We start from the raw sequence: 20,080 nt of genomic DNA on the forward strand, positions 1-20,080 counted from the left end.
TATAAACATAGAACATTTTCACATTATTCCAACATGCTTGTTTTCCACCTTTGTTCTGTACTTAGGCCTACATTTAAATATGTTAAATGATTACTGTTAGTGCTTCCTTCCAGTCATCTCTTTGTTGAATTAAGATTGGTTTAATTAATGTGAGTAGGCACCTCAGAAAGGGTTCTTGGATGCAGTATTCCTCAGGTTCTTGTGTGTGTGTGTGTGTGTGTGTGTGTGTGTGTGTTGATATTTAAAAGATAGATTGGCTAGATATAAAATCATTGGTTCACTCTTTCTTTGAGATTCTTTAAGATGCTGCTTCACTGTTTTCTAGCTGTGTATGTTGTTTGTAAGATGTAGTATCAACCTGATTTTTTTATATTGAAAGAGGAATTTATCTTTTAGCCAATTTCTTCCTCTATATCTTAAGTCTAATGGCAAATTGGTGTGTGTCTTGGAATTGACTATTCTGGGTCATAGTTCCACGTATTTGGACAGCCCTTTCAATATAGAGATATATGTAGTTATTTTATTTCTGGAAAAAATTCTGAATTATAGTTTTAAGTATTAGTTCTATTATTTTTTTCTTCTTTATGTATTACAGTGTTAAATATACCAGATTATCTTTGCCTATCTTCTATAGTATGACTTCTTCCTGATTCTTTTTACCTTTTGTTTATGTAATTTTGTTCTCCTGGTTGTTGCAGTGTTTTTCCTTAATTGTTCTTATTATATTTGCAATTGAATCTGTTCTCTCTTGAGCAGCTTGTGATTTAGTTTTCATTTCAAAGGTTCTTCTTTTAAAGTTTATTTTCTCATTTTAGTCAGGTCTTCTTTACTATCTTTATTCTTTGTCCATTTCTGTTTCGAGCTTTAAATTTCTGATTCAAAACGTAGTTTTATATTTGTAAATGCTTGTTTCAAAATATCTTTTGTTACAATTTTCTCATTTGTGTTTTTTTCTATAAGGGAGGATAAATTTTCATTATTCATATTCTTTTGACTCTCACTTTTGATTTCTTATAGAAACTTTCTTTGAATATTGTCCATTTTGTTTATTTTGAATTTTTCCCCTTAACCAGCAATAACAATTTCATATAAGCAAAAATAAAGTATTTGGGTGGATTACTACATTCTTAGTCCATGAGCAAGCACCCTCTTCTCTTTCTTTTGTGAAGTTCTGATTTGTTAGTGGCTAATTTTTTTTTTTTTTTTTTGCAGAGTAGTTGGTATATCTTATGATCTTGTGATTCTTTTTTTGTTTCTGCAGACACGTAGTTTCTACCTCATACTTCTTTCCTGTCATGAGCAAATTTCCAAGGACCGTTTCCTCCATCAATGTCATCTCTACTTTCTTCTTAAGAAGTGCCTTCCCACATTCTGCTCACTTTCAAACCCCTTTCTTCCAATTCTCTAGTGGCTGTGTTCTGATCAGCCAGGTCTGTTATCAGCATTTTCCCATTCACGATAGGAATTTATCTTTCTTAATCTTAATTTATCTTTCTTAATCTTAATCTGCTTTTCCACCCCTAGGTTCCTTGCCCACTCTTCATCTTACTTTCTGATCCAGAATGGGCTTCTGAGCTGACTCTGATGGAGTGGGGTGTTTGTTTCTCTACTTGCATATAACTTTTGAAGTTCATGGTAAAACTTTTGAAGTTCTTTCTCATAATTATGTTGTTGATACGGGTTATGGATGGTTTTATTGCTCTCTTTGTGGATATCTATGGTTTTCTGGATCAGTGGAGAGGTTAAAATTTAGATGCCAGACTTTACATTATAGGAGCCTAGTAAGTTTCCATAAATAAATTTAAGTGGGTGGTGATGATAGGTAGATAGATTAATAGATGGAGTAACATAGACTTATAGAAGTTAAGAGGAAAGTGGAGGTGTTTATTTTGAAATCCTAACATACACTTATTTCCCAAATCTTTCTTTATGGCCAGACCTTTCTCCAGAGCTCTAGGAATTAAAAAAAAAAAACTACTAAATTTATCACTTTTTTGCCTTCTAATGAAGCTTGCAAACTTAAACCAAATATGACTCTTTCTGAGTCTTTACCAGATAGTATCTTTTTTTGTGCCATGCCTTTCTGCCACCATTTCTTGTCACCATCTCTAGTATATTACTCTGTCATATTTAAGTTAGCATTGCAAAAGTTCTTATCTACATCTGATAGTTTTCTTCCAGATAGAAAGGCCCCTGAATGCCCAAAACACTATTGAGCACTTGTTTCTTTATGTATCAGTATCTGTCAAGAAAATCTTGTGCATCTTCCTTTCAAATTTAGTAAGATACATTAAGGAATAACTTTATTTTGAACTTTTTTTGTGCCATTGTATATTTTATCAACAACAAGCCATTTTAAAATCCATTATAATGCTGTGGTAATGAAATACTCAGGCTGAATCCACATGATAACATGAATTAAATGGCACTATTGTAAAATGCAGATTAGCTACTACTTCTTTCTAATGTAAAAATAGTAAAGCTTCTACTCCCAGCCCCACTAACGAAGATCTCAGTCTGTATTTCCATGGGTTTGTGCTCTTTCATGTGGACACTCTCAGGAAGATGAAAGAGAGAAGAACATAAAGGAACAATTTCTGTTTTCAAATTTAGGTTCTGTAGTTTGTTGTTTTGTTTGATTGTTTAATTTCCTGACTGAAGAGAATAAAATTGACTGGTAAAGAGGAACAAATTTGAGTCCTGATACACAGAAAAAAAGATCTGGATAGATACACTCTCAGCTTTATGTAGGAAAACAGGACGTCAATCTATTTTGAAGAAAATGAACTGGATTAATGAAGTGGGGTGAGGACTGAGGGAGGGGGATACAGAATTGGGAAACTCAGAGATCAAAGCAGTGAGATAATGTATCTTAGGTTCCTTATAGATTTTAAGTATTTGGGTCCCAGTTCCGTAAGAAGGACTCTCTTTGGATTCTATAAGTTTCCCAATTGTAGTATAAAAGCTGCTTTTTTTGAGGTAACATAAAGGAGTCTCAGTTTTGTGCAATGAAAATGAAACAAATAAATAAGAATTGGAAAGAGCAAGTAAATTAAAAATATGGCATGGTGGCTGTGGCAGAATCCAGGCAGAACTAGATGTCTCTTTAATCTTTTGATTCTATTACGATTTTACAAAGCGTTTATGACTGACTAAAAATTAACCTAGACATTTTCAAAGACTTTTGCAGAGTGAATCACTTTAGGAATATCTAATCACTGAATTTGCTCCATGGTTCAATGGCCTAAAGAAAATCTCAGTTAAAACAGTTCTTAATACAGCATTAACCTTGCTGATCTCAAGTGTTTATTTTTCTCTGTTGCATAATATATGTTATTTTTTCATTAGTGTGACCTTAATCATCTGCAGATTTGTCAGATATTGTTGAATACAGTGTTCTAAATAACCCGGGACCCAAGCGTTCCAAGCTGCATGCTTGCTTGTTTGAGCAAATAGTACAATACTGGAAATTCTTTTTTCTCATTTGCTAGCTTAATTTTTAAAAGAAGCAATTGGTTTTTAAAAACTAACTCAAGTGCAAGTAGCTATGTTTTTATAATGAAAGATGTTCTTAACTTTTGTCATCATATAGATATTTACTCTTCAGTTAATAATCTTAAGAAGTATATGTTTTGTCTTTTTATGCATGAAGGAAAATTTGTGTTTTTTTTATTAGCATTCTAGCCTAGACCTTTCTTTGTACTCAAGAAGAACGTCATTAAGGGGAATACACACAAACACATGTGCACACATACATGCACATGCATACACACATATATACAGACACATACACATTCATATATATGTACACACACACACAATTTTAAACATTGGTTGTAGATTTTTATACCCATTTTGTTGTATTTACAAATGAACCAATGTATTTATCTGTTACTGTTTTCTTGTAACATTCAACCATCAATCCCTTACAAACATCATGAATGAAATGCATGATAGCTGCTTGTAACAGAAGGTTAGAGCTTCAGTGTATCATTTTGTCTCAAAGTGTGAGTCAGGGACCATTAATAGTTCATCTTAAAGTATAAGTGTTCATGACATTTAATTTTCTTTTGGCATAAATTAATAGCTTATTTTGGAAATACGAAATAAGCAAACAAACTATATTAAAACTTACGAAAAGCAAATCAGATTCTCCCTAAATTCTGATGAAAACTTCCTGATGACAAATTAGAAAGGATACCAAGAAATTGTGCCCAGAACCTGTGGCACTGCAAATCCACAAAGATAAAGAATCAATGAACTGTATGCTTGTGGGATACATTGCTTAAAATTAATGATTTACTCAAAAAAGAGCCAAAGATAAGAAATAAGTGAAGGAATAGTTTACATTGTAAAAGACAATTTTTTAAATTTGACCAAGGAATGTTTCCATATAGCATTGCCGTTAAGAAGTAGAGTTAGTATTCAAAAACTAACAATGTTAGGGTTTTACTCTATTATGAAATATGATTATTTTATATATTATTTTATTTGTGAGGTGATATTCAACCTGTTATAAATATGAATCCATGTATTCAGCCATATTAATAATAAATATCCATAATATCAATTGTTGTCCTTCCTTTAGCTGCTTACAAAAGGCACTCAACAAATATTTGTCAAATGGTTTTTCTTTTTAATAGCCAAATTCTCCAATAGCATGGAGGATTTGGTGAAAACTATTTGGATAATTATTATCATTAGTCTAAATTAAGTGTTGTTTACACTGTATTAAACAGAGTGCCTAAATTAATATCTGAATTTGTTAAGATCTCTGGAACCAAAGTACAGGGCTTTTAAATCCTGAGTTGTTGTTAAGATAAAGTGAGTCAGTGCCTGGACCATAGTATAAATACTCAGTAATACTCTTATCATCATTTTGAAAAAAAGTAGTTTCTTAAGGTGCTTCACAATTTGGTGTTATAAGTTTATTAACATATGTCCAATCCAAGAATTATTAAACAAAGTCATAGCCTAGACTTTATACTTTAAAACAAAACTTGAAAAATTTCTTCAATATTTAAGCTAAGTTCCACTGATAGTGTTAGTGGTGGATGTAACCGGTTTCCAGGTTCTTGTCCCATTCCAGAAAGAATTCAGAGACTAGACACAGTGATTAAAAAAGTAAAGTGAGGCTTTATTAAGGGATGGATATAGTACACTCTCAAGAGGAAGGCAGGCAGACTCAGGTGAGGGGCTGCCCCAAGTTTCTTTGGCAAGTTGGTTACATAAAGTGTAAAAATTAATGGATGGAATATTTATTAGGGAGGGAAGGGTCTGGGGTTGTATTCTCTGATTTTCATCCCAACTCCACCTTCCCAAAGGGAGGAGGGATTTTTGTCTTTATTTAGTCTGGATCAGAAGTGTCATGGCCTCGGTGTATGATAGGTTCTTTTAATCTGCAAGGCTAACTTACCCCAAAAGGTGTGACCACTTATCAGCCCAGAGGTTCCTGCTTTTCTTTGTCTGCCCAGGGACCCCTGTTGCTTGCATAATGTATGGTTTCCTGCATTTGGCCTATGTCTCTCCTTTCTGCCCAATTCCTGCCATTTGGCCTGTGTCCCCCTTTCTCTGCTCATATCTAGCCATCTGCCTGCTCTAACAATAGAAGCCATAAAGGAAAATGCTGAGAAATTTACCAGATAAAATTTAAAGCAACAATGTATTAAAGAAAATGTTCAACAAAGTTAAAATCTAAACAAATTCTTAAAAACGTATATGCAACACGTGTGATAAAGGATTAATATTCTTAATCAGTAGAGAACTCTACTTAAGAAGTACAGAATTCATCAATATGAATTGATTTATAAAAACAAGAAATGTACAAAAAAATTACCCAAGGATGAGCAAATAAAAAAATGTTCAAACTAACTGAAGATCCAAGAAAAGCAAATTAAAATAACCATGAGCTGCCATTTAAAACCAATGTGGTTGATTTTTAAAGTAATGATATACAGTACTTTATCTGCATATCCAGAATTCAAAAACTCTAAAAACTGCCTTTTATAACTCATTAGCAGCAAAAAGTAACCTGACCTGGACATGCTGGAAGCAGACCAGTGCTAACTAATGAGAAGCAGTCCTTATTTGTGCCTCTTAGTGAGAGTCACATGATCTGGGCTGCTTAAATATTCATGACTTTGATTATAAAGTGCTTCCTCAAACTTTGCTTGAAGCGTTATGGAATAGAATGCATTTGCATCGTTTTATCTTTCTAAAGTGAGAAAAATTCTGAATTCCAAAACCTCTCAGTCCTGAAAAGTTTTGAATGAGGAATTATGAACCTGTATTTAATTTGATGGTACAGAAAAACAAAGTCACTCATAAATTCCCAGTGACTCTGTGTGGAAAGGTAATCATCTGGAAGATAGATATACATATATAGATTTAGATCAATATAGATATAGATTTATCACATCTATAATTAGATGTGATATATAGATTTGTCACAACCATAAAAGGGTACATGCCCTTTAATCTGAAATACCACCTCTAGGAATTTATCATGACTAAATTACTAGGAAATTGATGAAAGATTTAGTTTTTAGTAAGTCCAACGCAGATGATATATACCTGGAAAGTCCCAAATGTTCAATAATAGAAGACTGGTGGGATTACACAGACTGTGACCATAACACACTCTACTCTGGTGCCACGTTAAAAGTGATACTGTTCAGTAACACTTAGTCATGTTGAAGATGCCCTTGATATTTTGTTAGATAGAAATACCAGGCTGTAAAAATAATATGCACTGTGTGATCTAATTTCTTTAAAATTTATTTGTATAGAAAAATATTTGAAGGCTATTCACCAAAATATTAATAGTAGCTTCTCTGGATGGCAGGATTGCAGATGATTCTAATTTTCTTTTTGTAACTGTGTTTTTTCTATCATAAATATATGTTACTACTTGGAATAACAAAATTTTAAGTGTCATTTAAATATGTTACTTAAAGCGTGGCAATGTATCTTACTTAGATTTCAAGTTCTATGTATATAATTAATATCTATATAATTAATATCTATGAAGAAAATATATTATTAATGTATATTATTCATAGTTATATAATTATTATTCATATTTATTGGAGTTAATAATTATAAAGGCTCAATGAATTTGGGAAACAGTATCATAAAGCAAAGCCTGGTTTTCAAATAGAATGTTTTTACCTAAAGTACCTTTTATCATATTATTGATATTTTAATGTATATGTGTATTAAAATTTGCTGTGGAGAATTGAGAATATGAAACATATTGTCAAGGATGTTTAGAATTTTAAACTTTGTACAAAAATATGCCCAGATTGTTTATTTGCAGCATTCAAATTCTGACCCATAGAAAGAGAACAGCAAGCTAGCCATCTCCAATAGTGGGATGTCAATTGAGAATGTATAATCTCTTTGTTTTAGTCATCAGAAACAGTTTGCTATTCTCAGAAATATATTTTGAAAATATGATCTTTATCCTGAACTGCTCCTTTTAACAGTGCAAATAAATAAGAAAGCTGTGTGCTCTTTCAGGAAAGCAATGTGCCTTCTGTATTGCCTTGATTGGTGGTAACGTGAAGATGTGCCACTCTACTGCTTGGCGTAGGATAAACAGCTAGACCCAGTAGTATATCTGCAGAGAGAAGAGCTCTGTGTTTTAAGTGTCAGTTTTCAAGTCAGTGTTTCTTATAGTTCCTACATCATGCGTCTGAAATTTGGTGCTGACTCTGAATGCTTTATGCCACTTTGGTAGACTATTTCTGCAATTCACAAACAATTAAATTATATTACTTTTTATTAGAAATAGTGATATCTGTTACTTACTTACTGAAAGAAATAACTCTTTCTTTTTCAGAGCTTCCATATGGCTGGGAAAAAATCGATGATCCCATATATGGCACTTATTATGTTGAGTAAGTCTCTAAGTTTGATATTAACTTGTTACTAATGTGTCATGAAATTGTGTTAGTATTTCATTTATTGAGCATATATGGCCAACAGCTCCTTTATTCCCCTTTCATCTTACTTTGAAGTACCCGCAAACACTCTAGCAGCATTAACTAGCTGTGTCTCGCCTTTCCAGCTGGCTAATTTGTCTTTCCTTTCCTTTGACTCATGATTCTAAAACACCAATTGGAAAAGTGTGTTTCACACTGTCCTCTAAATGAATGATAATTAAAGATATCAAAGTAAATGCCCTTCATTTTGCAATCAAAATGTTGGGAGCTGACCGGTTGTGCGAAAGAGATGTTCTATTAAACCAGATTTTGAAGTCAATTAAATGAAACAACCATACTCTCCAGTTGAGGAACGAAATAAAATTCAGATTTTTTCTTTGTCTTTTAAGGCTCCATTTTAAATCAAGTGTTTTTTCTGTAGATTGAACATTTATGTTATCTATTGGAGATTGCATGGCCTTAATATATCTTAGCATAGTATGTTACCCCTCCTCACAGCCTTTTATTCAGAATAAAGACCCTATTAGGGATTCAGCTATATACACATTTTTTTCATAGGAAAATCAAGTAATAGTCATAATTTTCAGAAGTTAAATATGTGACTTACTTTTCCAGAGCCTCCTCTTCTGATAGAAAATGTTTTAATTTTTATCTGTTGTGTCATGTTGTTAATGTTACTCGGTGAATAACAAAACCTACTTACCTAAGAATTCAAAAGTTGAAAAACTATAGATGTTCACATTATTCATCAAAATCTAACTCTGTTTTCTCCAATCATATTCTTTTTAGCAATAATAGTCTAGATGATAAAGGATTACAGACTGATGACATCATTGCTAAATTGTTTTTGCAGCAATATTCAGACAGTTACTGAGCGTTTACTAAGTGTTGAGCCCTTTTCTGTGCTGGGGAGATACAGATGAGTATGACCCCTGTGCTCCCTGCCCTGGAGCAGCTCCCTCATGAGCACTTAATACTTTGATCCACCATCTTCATCTGGAAAAGCCCCAATTTTAGCACCATAGTCAGTCATTTCCAGTAAAGGTGAATTCACTTCATTTGTCAAATGTAGTTTTCTAACATGGTGTCTAGTGTTCTAATGTCATGTGGATGCTCAGTAGATGCAAAAAGTAAAATAAATACATGGAGATATCAGTAACTGTAAAAATAAAGGGAAATCACTTATAAACACTTGTAAGACTCCAAATCCCACTATATTGCTGATCAATTAAAATATACATGTATTTTAATAATAACGTAGCTGCAGCTCCTGGTTAAATTAATCAACATCAAAGGTTTCCATTAAATGCTAGCTTGTCTTTTAATTTATTGAATCAAATCAAATTGTCCCTTGCCTAAACATATTACATCTGAAATCCAAGGTCATTCCACGTAAGCAAAGAGAGCAGAGGTATGTAACATATAGATTTCATCTTTAATACACTTCCTTGCAGAATTTTATTTCCTGAGTCCAGATATTGACAATTCCATAAAGAGCCAGATAACAAGTATTTTAGGGGTCCAAATGGCCTTTGTCACAACTATTCAACTCTGCTGTTGTAGCTTGAAAGCAACTATAGGTGACATTTAAATGAATGGGGTGTAGCTATGTTTAAATAAAATTTTATTTACAAAAAAAAGGCAGCTGGCCAAATTTAGCCTGCAGGGCATGGTATGCTGACCCTTATCCTATTCTAAATCTTCAGATTTTTCTTCCATGTTCTCAACTCCTTTCATGCTGACTTCCAATGAGGGAAATAGTATTTAACTCAAACCTTCCTTTTCTGCCTGTCTGTTGTAGAGGTGAGAGACCCATGTGTCAGAAAGCAATGCTTCCTTTACTTCTTGATCATAGAAGTGTGTGTTCTCCAAGTAAAGATCTGCAGCTGGTAGACCCCTTGTAGTTAATGACTGAATTGGACATTAGCTATAAACCTAAAAGAAAATTGTCCTCATTATCATTATACTTCAGATGGTTTACCTTGTATTTGGTTTTGCTTGAATTGCATTTCTTTCTACATTTCTCCACTTTATTTTTCATGTATCATCACCATAGTCAGTAAATTATTCATAATTTAGTCCGCCATGTCTTACATAATCAGATCAGACTAACATATTTAATGGTTTTAGATTTCAAGTGGTTGTGAGGTCTCAGATACAGGTCATAGTGAGTCAAGTAGTTCAGCTTCCTTCAAGTTGCATCCAGCTCCTTGTCATGGCTTTTTCCCCATGACATGATTCCATAAGATACATCAGTACCAATAATTAGGTGTGCGGCTGTATCAGATCAATCAAAAAACCTGAGACAGATAGTTCAAGTCTCAAGATAATTTTAAATAGAACTATATGCCAATATTTCTTAGAAATGTCCTTTGTAAAAAAAAATCATCAAAATAATTAAAATACCTCAATTTGTTCTATATAATGTTAACATTACTTGAAATAAGCAATATCTTCCATCACAACAAAGACAACTTGTCCCCTTTTCACTGGGGTACACCTATTTATACAGTTTGTTTTAACTGTTCAAAAAATTGAAATTCATCTCCATCACCCTATGATTTTCATAAGGTATCTATTGGTTCTGAATAGTAGTCTTGTTTGTGGAATTTATACAAATATATATATGAACATAGTGGTTATTTATCACTTTCAGTTCATAGAGTATTTTTGTTGGAAAAAGGTCACCTAATTTCTTATAGTTAATTATAAGAAAAAAACAGTAAGACTCATTTAAGTTACTACATCAAGTTTCCATTCTAGATAGCATAAATATAAAGTAAAAGATGCCTAGATTAAGATACTTTATCATTACAGTGATAACAAGGAGTCGTATTTTTTAGTTTGTAATATTAACATTCAGTTAACATAAGAAAGCAAGGCAGTCTTTACTGTAAATCTGTCGTCAAGGAAATGTCAATTCACTAATCCTATCAATGATGATGGATTCTCTGAAGAGCTATCATTTTTGGTGTTTAATTACACACCCAATTACACAATTAGAGGTACTAGTCACAAAATATAAAAAAACAATTCCACTTTCCCACCCAGTGGGGAAAAAAACCTATGCAGGGCAACTAGGAGTCTAACCTAGCAGTCAGTTACTCTTCAAAAAGACCAACAACTGGGAGCAGAAATTGTGGAGTGGGCTTTGTCATCAGCAGGGCATGTGAGATTGAAATCAGCCTTGTGCCTCTGGCACAGTTGCACAAACATTCATTTTCCTGCCAGCCACAGACAAGCAGATAGGATTCCAGCAATCAATATCAAAAAAAGTGTTTATATAACTTGAAACCAAAAAACCTGAATTGAATAGTTTTTGACCACTGCTGCTGACTTTACCTTACTGTGCCAAAATTCAATTTTAACATTATAGGTTTAATATATCCAACTCAGAAAAATTATCATCATCATCATTGTCATATCTTTAAAACAGAGAACATTTATTGAGTGCTTAGTATGAAACGGGCTTTAACGCATTTATAATCCTCTCTATAGTATAATACAGTAAATTATCTTAAATTTATAGATGGGAAAACTCTGGCTGAAGAAGTTAAGTAACTTACTCAGTATCACATATTACTGAGAGGAATGGACACTAGGACTCCAAGCTCTTGCTCAAAATGCATCCCATTAATGTAGCGTTCATAATCTGTGATGGTCCAAACAAGCTTCTGTAACTCATCACTGGAGAATAACAAGGGGTCCCCAGAGAACATCTCCTCCCTGGCTCCCCTCTGAAACAATATCACAGGAGGGTGCCCAACAGTGGGAAGTCATGCTTCATAAGCCCCATCAGACTGGCTTCTAACTCAGGCATTCTGAGCCACCAGCTCCATTACCCATGACTTGAGAGAGGCCCTGGACACCATGGCACCCCAGGAGCAAGACTCCCATGTTCTGAAAGAAGAGGAGTCCCTATTGTGTGGACCTCGATGTAGGGATGTTGGCCCTAGTTCAGAGCTACAGAGGCAGCCACGCAGCTCTGTATTTTAAAGAACAGTGAGCCCTACTCAACATCTTTCCCTATTTCATCTGCAGACAGAACAGACCACATTTCTACTCTATGTAGCCACAGAAAGAGGTTAGCCCAATTTCTCCTGACAGACACCAAATCCGTTATAGTGCAGCACTTAGCAATGTATTAAAAAGCCCTAAAGTTGCTAAGTAGAAATTTATCTGTCACTAATCATAAAAAAGGGAATATTTTTGATGAAAAAAGTACAAAATGTAGAGTTGAACAGCTGTGAGTTTTGTACAAATGTGGTTTTTTCTCCTCTTTTTTGAAATTATGTCTGCTGGGTACATTTTGGTTTCAATGGCAGTTACACAATTTGCTTAACTAGCTAGTCCAGAAGACACAATTTCCTGGAACAGCTTTCATGCAAAGCTGCCTTCTCTGGCACAGAGAAGCAAACCATAAAACTACAGTTAAAATGATAGTGGAGACTGACAGATGTGATTTTCATGTGAAGGTTTTACAAGTTTTCATGTGATGTCACACATCTGCTACTATGAAATGTTACTTGTGTGCAATTCCAGAAAGTATGAAAGATACTGTGTAATATCTCCAACATAACATTAAATGTAAAAGGAAAATTGCATTCATTTCATGGTTAACGATGAGTATGCATCATGATGTAGCAAGTTGGAAAGTCATTAGAGAGGATTTTATCTCAGTGTCATATCTTAAGAATATTTTTCTCCTTCATGCCTTTGAGTAGTTTTCTAAATATCCCAAGAAAAAGCTTCGTAACTTTAGAATTTTTAAAAAGTCAGCATAAATGTAAAACATTTCCAATTAGAAATAAACATAAAAGAATATCCTTTTCAAATCTTGCTCATTCTTAAAGAATTTTTTTCCTGTACTAAAAGTTGATTTTTCAAACTTTCCATTTTTTTCTTCAGTCTTCAAAAACTAGAAAACTTTTCTTGGTGCTATTTAAACAGCTATTTAAGAAAGAAATCCTTTTTCCCAATGTACAAATTTATGTAATAGGAGATACTAAACTGAAGTGCATGGTTGATGAAGTTGTTCAGTGACTTTCTAATCTAAGGTGAGCTCTGAATCTTGTCAATAGCACTTGATCATATCAGTTATTCTCATCTAGTGGCCAAGAGTATGGGCTGCAGCGTTTCATAGTACACCAGCCCTGCAGCTTCCAGCTGTGGGATATTGAGTAGACAGATTATGGTGGAGGAAGGGGAGGAGGATGAGGACAAGGACCAGAGAGAGAGGAGAGAGGGGAGCGGAGAGGAAGAACTTTTATTGTGCACTTAGTGCATGCCAAGCAATATTTTAAGTGCTTTACATATCCTAGTTCACTTAATCTCCACCAGAAAAACCTGAGGTCTGTGTTATTATCCCCATTTTATAGATAAGGAAACTGAGATACAGATATTTTTACAAGTACTAAATAACACAGCCAGAATTTGAATCTAGACAGTCTCATTCCACAGCTGGTGTTTAGCTCTCCACACAGGTACGTAGGAAGAGCTCAGTTAACGCTGGTGATGTTTTATCCTGTGTATCCTAATGACATGGATAAGGACTCTCCTTTTGGCATTACTTGCTTTTCCAGTTCTTTCATGATTCAGTACACCCCCAAAAGTGAACAATTCTAAGGGAAATTACTTGATTTATAAGAAACGTATAACTTATCTCATGGTTAGAGTGTGCTGCATTGAATTTAAAAAATAGCATTTCTTATCATTCCATAATCGCTTTGAAAATGATGAAGCAAAGACTAAGGAATTCAGGGTGTGATGTTTCCATGGCCTCCAGAGGGGTTGAGGTTTCAGGGTAACTCCCAAGGAGCATATTTTTGTTGTAGTTTTCTGTAGTACGTTTCATCTTAGATAGCTGGGGATTTGTGATAATAATAATAATAAAGTTAGTGTTGTTTAAGGCACTGTTTTAACTTTCGAATACTTTCACATCCATCTTCCCAGATGATGATTGCAGCATTTACAAATGAGGGAACCGAATCTCTGAGGAGTTAAATGAGTTCTCCACGGGCACATGGCTAGTAAGGTTGCAGCTGTCTGATGCACGTACAGCTAAGAAAGACCTTTCAGTAGAGTAGCTGTGTTTTTATATTAATACCATCTGCTTATAATTTATAAAAGATTTCTCATATTGGTTAAGCAAGCATAAATCAGTTAACTTCACAGCTGAATGAAGTTCAGTAAGGATATTGAAATAAATACAGGGTCCTCCATCTCTAACCAAACTACAGTTGGCTCTTTTTTGCTGCCATTACATGTACATTTTTACCTCCTTCTGGGTGACCCAGGCCAATTCAATAGTTTGCAACATCACTCCTTTCAGCCTGGAGAAGACAAGCCCTCAGGCCTCATCGTGGGGCATCCCCTAGCTCCGCGCACTCGCTCTTTACACTACGCTAGCATCTCTGACAGTTTGTAATTGGTGCTTCTTACTTGCCCGCTCTGTACTACTCTTTCATAGTATATCAGTTTCAACTGGCTATTGTTTACTTTCTTAATACTACAGTTCAACCACAGATCAATAGAAAAACTCATGGCTTCCTTTTACTCTTTTTGAGGACCCTCAAATATTTTTAAACTATGATCCTTTTAAATCGAAATGATGTCTCATGTCCAGTCTCCCTTCTCAGCACTGCCATCCGGTCAAGATCTGGATATGTGCCCCTCATCAGCCCCTTATGTGAGGTTAGAGATAATTTCTCATGCTGTAAGATACTTCACCCTTGCTGATTCATTTTAATATGATCAACATTTATTCTGTATTCTACTTACCTTTCCTTCCCCCGAATGTCTTTTCAGCTGAAGGAAAGAGAACTCTACTCTCTAGTTAAATTCCCTTTTATTAGCAACTGTTTGGGCTCAAAAACTACCTTATTTAGCAAATGTTCTGGTTCCAAATAAAGAATGCTTTAGGCACCCAGAAGTTTGATTAGGTTTAATTACAGGTGGACTTTTATAAATAGAAATGAATTATTTGCTTTGACTTCAGAGTTATATATATACATGTGTTTTAATTTTTACAATTCTAATAAATCATTTTTGTCTAGAAGTCAGTAATAAAACACAAAAGAATTATTACTCTAGCATCAACTTTTCTTTGAGAATATGTTTGTGAAAAGAGGTGAATGTGATGTAAACATGAGTTTTTTTTTGGTTTTGGTTTGTTAGTCTTTAAACATTTTTTATGAATCTAAAATCAGGCTCTCGTTTAGGCGTTTCTGGAGAGGTTCCGTGCAGGCAGACAGCTCAGGAGCACACTGGAGAGCACCCAGTCAGGGAACTCTGTGATAGAGGCAGCAGTGAGAGGGGCTCGGTCCCTGAGCCCTCATCATCCCAGGGAGGCAGGGCAGAAATGGTCAGAACTGGAAACACCACACTGTGTGCTCCCAAGGAAGGACCATGTGCTCTCCTCCCTCTCCATCTTTTTTTATAGCACCGTGTGAACTTGATAGTGACAACATGAAGGCAGAGAGGACGGTCTGCACTTGGGTCAGTGTTGCTCAAGAGAGTTGCAGATAACCTTTTGAGCTGGATATGAGCTGCTGGATGTGGGGAGTGTCATTTCTGCACTGAGAGGACTTAGGACGCTGTGGAAAGTGCTGTCCTTTCTGCTGGAGGAAGGGGACCACCTTTTCTGTGTAGCTCATTGCTCTACAACCAAGAGAGCTGCCACCATCTTTCACTGAATAATTCTTTTTGCCTCTTGCCAAGGCAATGTTATAATAACAAGCAGATTGTTGTCATCTTTCTATAATTTATGAAAATACTTAGCTTATATAGTTTATTAATTTTCTCTCTGGATTAAACATGTTTGGTTTGTGGCCCATGAATTGCAAATTGTCTCATGTTACCGATCGGTATCATCACATACTTTGGAGTCATATCTTAGACTGAGATAAGTTCTGATGTTAACACATGAAGTGGAAAATTGCATAGAGTCCAAATTATCCTAAAAATCCCCCAGGATCATGTCGTGTTGGAGAATATCGTGCTGAAACAGCACAGCCAGTTTTCTTCCTTTGGTGTTGGAAAACAATTCTTTCTGGAATTAAAGTGGTTGGCTGGCATTTAGGTCTTTTAGAGCTTTAATAGGTGCAAAACTAGAATCGCATTTAGCTCAGAGAGATGCTAATACTGTCAGAGGGATGAGGGAATTTAGTCAAACTGAGGAAGCAGCAGCCTGATGTCATTCTTTGGGCACATTATTATGAATGAAACAGAAGACAGTCACCCTTGATAGGTAAATGTAATGCCCTCCTGCCCCCACATGAGAACTATAATTTCATCTCTTTTTTAATATGCAAATAATGTTTTTCAAAATTCCTTTTGTGTCACAGACCATAGTATTACTAATAGTTCTTCCCTTTTTTGCATCCATGATTTTGAATTTACAGGCTAGTACAAAATTACACTCAGCCTCCCTGGCTTTTATCTGTTAAATGAGTGGTTTGGATTAGGTGATTGCTAAGGTCTCTTCTAGTTCCAGGAATATCTACTGCACCTTGTGTTAAGAAGGATAAATTTGGCCATTTTCCTGTGTTAGGCCTCATTATTTTCTCATTATGCCTGCTAATCAAAGAATACTTAAAATTTAAAAGCATTTTCTTTCCTTTTCTGCTTGTTATTTGACTAGACAATAACATATATTACCATTCTTTTATTTTATTTTAATTATTTTATTCTCATCATGTGAGTGTTATAGAAAGAAGGCTTCCCAAAAGGGTGGATTATTGTAATAGAATCTCCTTACAAAGCTGTGATAAAAAATAGACATGTATTTTATATCTACAGACATGAGACTGATGTTAAGATTATCATTAAATAAAAAGAAAAAAAGATAAGTTTATAAACAAAAAGATAAGAACTATATTTTTCTCACTGCTGTCAAAGCTGAATAAATTTGAAAGGGATATTGTTTTTCTTTTTTTATGGTACAAAGTAGCATTGTTACACATTATTCATTACTAGTGTTTAACAGATGACTTTCTATTTAACCACATGAAATTATGTTACAATAGACTCAGGTAATTGTATAATAAAAATGGATGGGTCACAAAATTTTTATTATCAAATTTCGTATGTTCAATGTAGCTAAATAAGATGCATTTTTAAATTGTGCAGGAAAAAAAAACAATTCTTTTCTGTGGCTGAGAAGGTTAACTGAATCTACTACAGGTAAAAGGAGACTATTTGCTGTAATAAGCCAATTAAATTAATTCTGCATTAGTTTAGTCTAGAAGAAACTCACCATTGGGTGTGTAATTTCTGAAAGCTTATTAAGCACCATTTATCGAGTCTGTCATAATGTAAAGAGCTTAGTTCAGATTATCATTAAGCACAACACTCATATATGGAGGCTGATAAAGTCTCCTCATTCTGCTCTTACTTCACTCTCTCCGGTTTTAATTGGGCACCCAAAAAATGAATATACTTTCAGATAGATAAAATGATAGAAATGATTGTCTTTTTTCATGCAATATTACTTAGTAATTTAGTTGGGGGTATTGACTTAATATGTAAATGTTTAGTAACTATCACTCAACCCAGAAAAGTCATGTTAATAGCTACCAGCTACTAAGCACATGGTATATATTAGGCATTTTGAATAACTCATTTAATCATTACCACAACGCTTTATGTTAGGTGCTATTATTCCAGTTTTACAGGCAGAGAACCTTAAAGAAGACAGGCCATCAAGCTTGTAGGTGGTAGAACAGGGTTGCAGCCCAGGACAGGAACTGAGAGACTTCATGCTGTCCATACTTAAGTCACACTTGACTCCCATACTCTGAATACAACAGAATAATATTTAAATTAACTTATATCTAGGCAGTGCCTCATTTTTAAACACTTTCATATATTTTATCTGTGTGCTCTTCAGAACAGACCTGTGAGTTGAACAGGATATTTACAGACGAGGCCCTTGCAGTTCAGAAATATTAGGGGAACTTCACAAAGGCAGTGAGAGGTGGACTTCATCTTCCAATGTCAAATGCTGGTTTGATCTCAAAAATAAGAGAGAATGATAACTGAGACTCATTGTAAGTGAGTCTTTTTGGTGAAGCCCAAGAAGTACATGTGAGAATGAGGAAACTGGAGTGCAGGTGGCCCCCTCACCTGTTACTGCTCATGGCCTAATCCACCACTTGCAGGTAACTCTTAGGTGAGCATCGGGGGAGAGCTCTTACCAGCACTCACGGTTCCACCGGGTTACCATGTAAGGAATTTCTTGTCGAGTGAGTGCCGTGTTTTCCTTTCTTATTGTATCACTGGACCTCAGCAGGACCAAACATATCCTTTTCAAAGCCCGAGACAAGGCGTACGTAGCTGTGTGATTACTGACTACTCCCGTTCTCACTCACATACAGCTCTAACCTTATTCACAGATAGTAGTGCAGAATCTTCCTGTCATCATTGTCGTAATCGTCAGAGACAATGGCCCATGTTCAACTTCCAGAGTTGGGTAAGGGCAAAGTTCAAGAAGCATAAAATCAGGATTAGCCCTAAGGGAGACTGAAAGGTAACCCTTGGAAGAGACTCTTCTGGTTTGAAAGCCATGTCACCCAAAGCCGGGTCTTTGTATTACCATTTTGTTTCTCAGTTTTTAGTATGCAAAAGTATGTCATAATTTTAGACATAGTGTGTTAATTATATAAAACTCTGCAACAATAGTTATCCGTAATAGTTACCCATTAAAAACAACAGTGAAGCAACTTACTGACACGTTTCTTTGCTCTGGGTTCTGCCAAACCTTTATTCTCTCTTCCCACTACTTTTTTTCCAAGCCTCTTATCTTCCTGGGGTCCTTATCTTCTCAGAATGATAGGCTCCCACCCACCCACACAGGCCCCATGGCCACTTTTCAGTGGCAAGATCCTGAAAGGTTCTATGCAGATTCTAGGTATCCAGGGAAAAGATCCTTTTCTCTCTGAGATTCATAAAAAGTGTGTTTTAATTTTGTTTGGTTTTCTAATTCTCCCTGAACTACTTCCTAGCATATAAAATGAATAGCTGTGTAGTTGATTTCCCCCTGGTCTGGGCAGTGAGAAAGGCCCAGTAGTCAAGAATAATATTCTTTAATCTTTTTCTCACTCTGAACATTGGACTTGGGTACCTGGAGAGTTTTGCTATTACATGGAATTGGAATTATCTTCATGTCCTGTTGATTTTCAAAATCTTGTCCCACTATCTTGCTTCCAGTCTTGTCCATCTCCCCTCGTCGGCACTCTTTTCCTGACTCCCACCTTCTTGGATACTCTTAGACATGAATGATGTTGCCTTCATGATTTTTCGCTGTTCTGTGTGTCCTCAGTAATTATCTGACTCTCCCTTGAAGTCAGGACCACAGTAATCCTATACCCATGACTGTGTGTGTCTAACATTCTATATGTGTGCCATGTATGCACAGGTGTACAATACTTAATCATACTTGGACGTATTTTTTGGAATTCACAGGACGTAGGCTAAAATGTGACTACACATTTTAGCAACTCATAAATAAGTTATTAATAAATAGCAATCCAGTTCAGAGTATATAACAGGTCAGACTTCTGTCACCCCTCCCTGCACACCGTCATACCCAGTCCCCTGGATGATGTGATTCTGCATTGTCATGGAGCATCTTATTCATCCTCACATCACCGAGTAAGAATAATAACCAGTACATTGGAGGGAGCCCGTAAATGATGCTGAAATGATTGAGAATTCTAGGGAGCACCACAGCTTTTCCTATGTGGTTAATATGGTGAAACTCATTTTATAATCCCTCCAAGTTCAGGAATGAGGCACATCCTCCAGGGTGAATACTTTCAAGGCTATGGACTTTCAAGGCTATTAGACCAAAGCCATAATAGAAGTAGGGAGACTCTGAAACAAAACAAAACTCCATACCATAACTTGGAAGCATCTTTCCCATCTCATAGCTCATTCCCTCCCCTGACCTCTGTTCCCACATCACCACCCCACATGTGTGTATTCACTAGCCCTATACTCTGGCTAAGAAGAATGGAATATTTCTGAACATCTTTCTGTCTCCACTATTCTCTCCCTAAAATGCCCCTCTTCTCCATCTGGCAAAATACATCTATCCTTCTAGAACCTGCTGGAGTCTCACTTCCTTTGTGAAG

The 20,080-nt window shown here is 35.3% G+C and overlaps 1 protein-coding gene across 2 annotated transcripts in view; it reads left to right on the plus strand.

Annotated features, from left to right (window-relative positions):
* Positions 1-20,080, plus strand: part of MAGI2 (membrane associated guanylate kinase, WW and PDZ domain containing 2) — a 1,098,388-nt gene that overhangs the window by 817,057 nt on the left and 261,251 nt on the right. For both annotated transcript variants that reach the window (XM_072965145.1, XM_072965146.1), the window contains exon 7: positions 7,844-7,901. In XM_072965145.1, coding sequence (XP_072821246.1) covers positions 7,844-7,901 — 58 coding nt within the window. The remainder of the gene's footprint in view (positions 1-7,843; positions 7,902-20,080) is intronic.

Source organism: Vicugna pacos, chromosome 7, assembly GCF_048564905.1.
Source record: "Vicugna pacos chromosome 7, VicPac4, whole genome shotgun sequence".
Lineage (NCBI taxonomy): Eukaryota > Metazoa > Chordata > Mammalia > Artiodactyla > Camelidae > Vicugna > Vicugna pacos.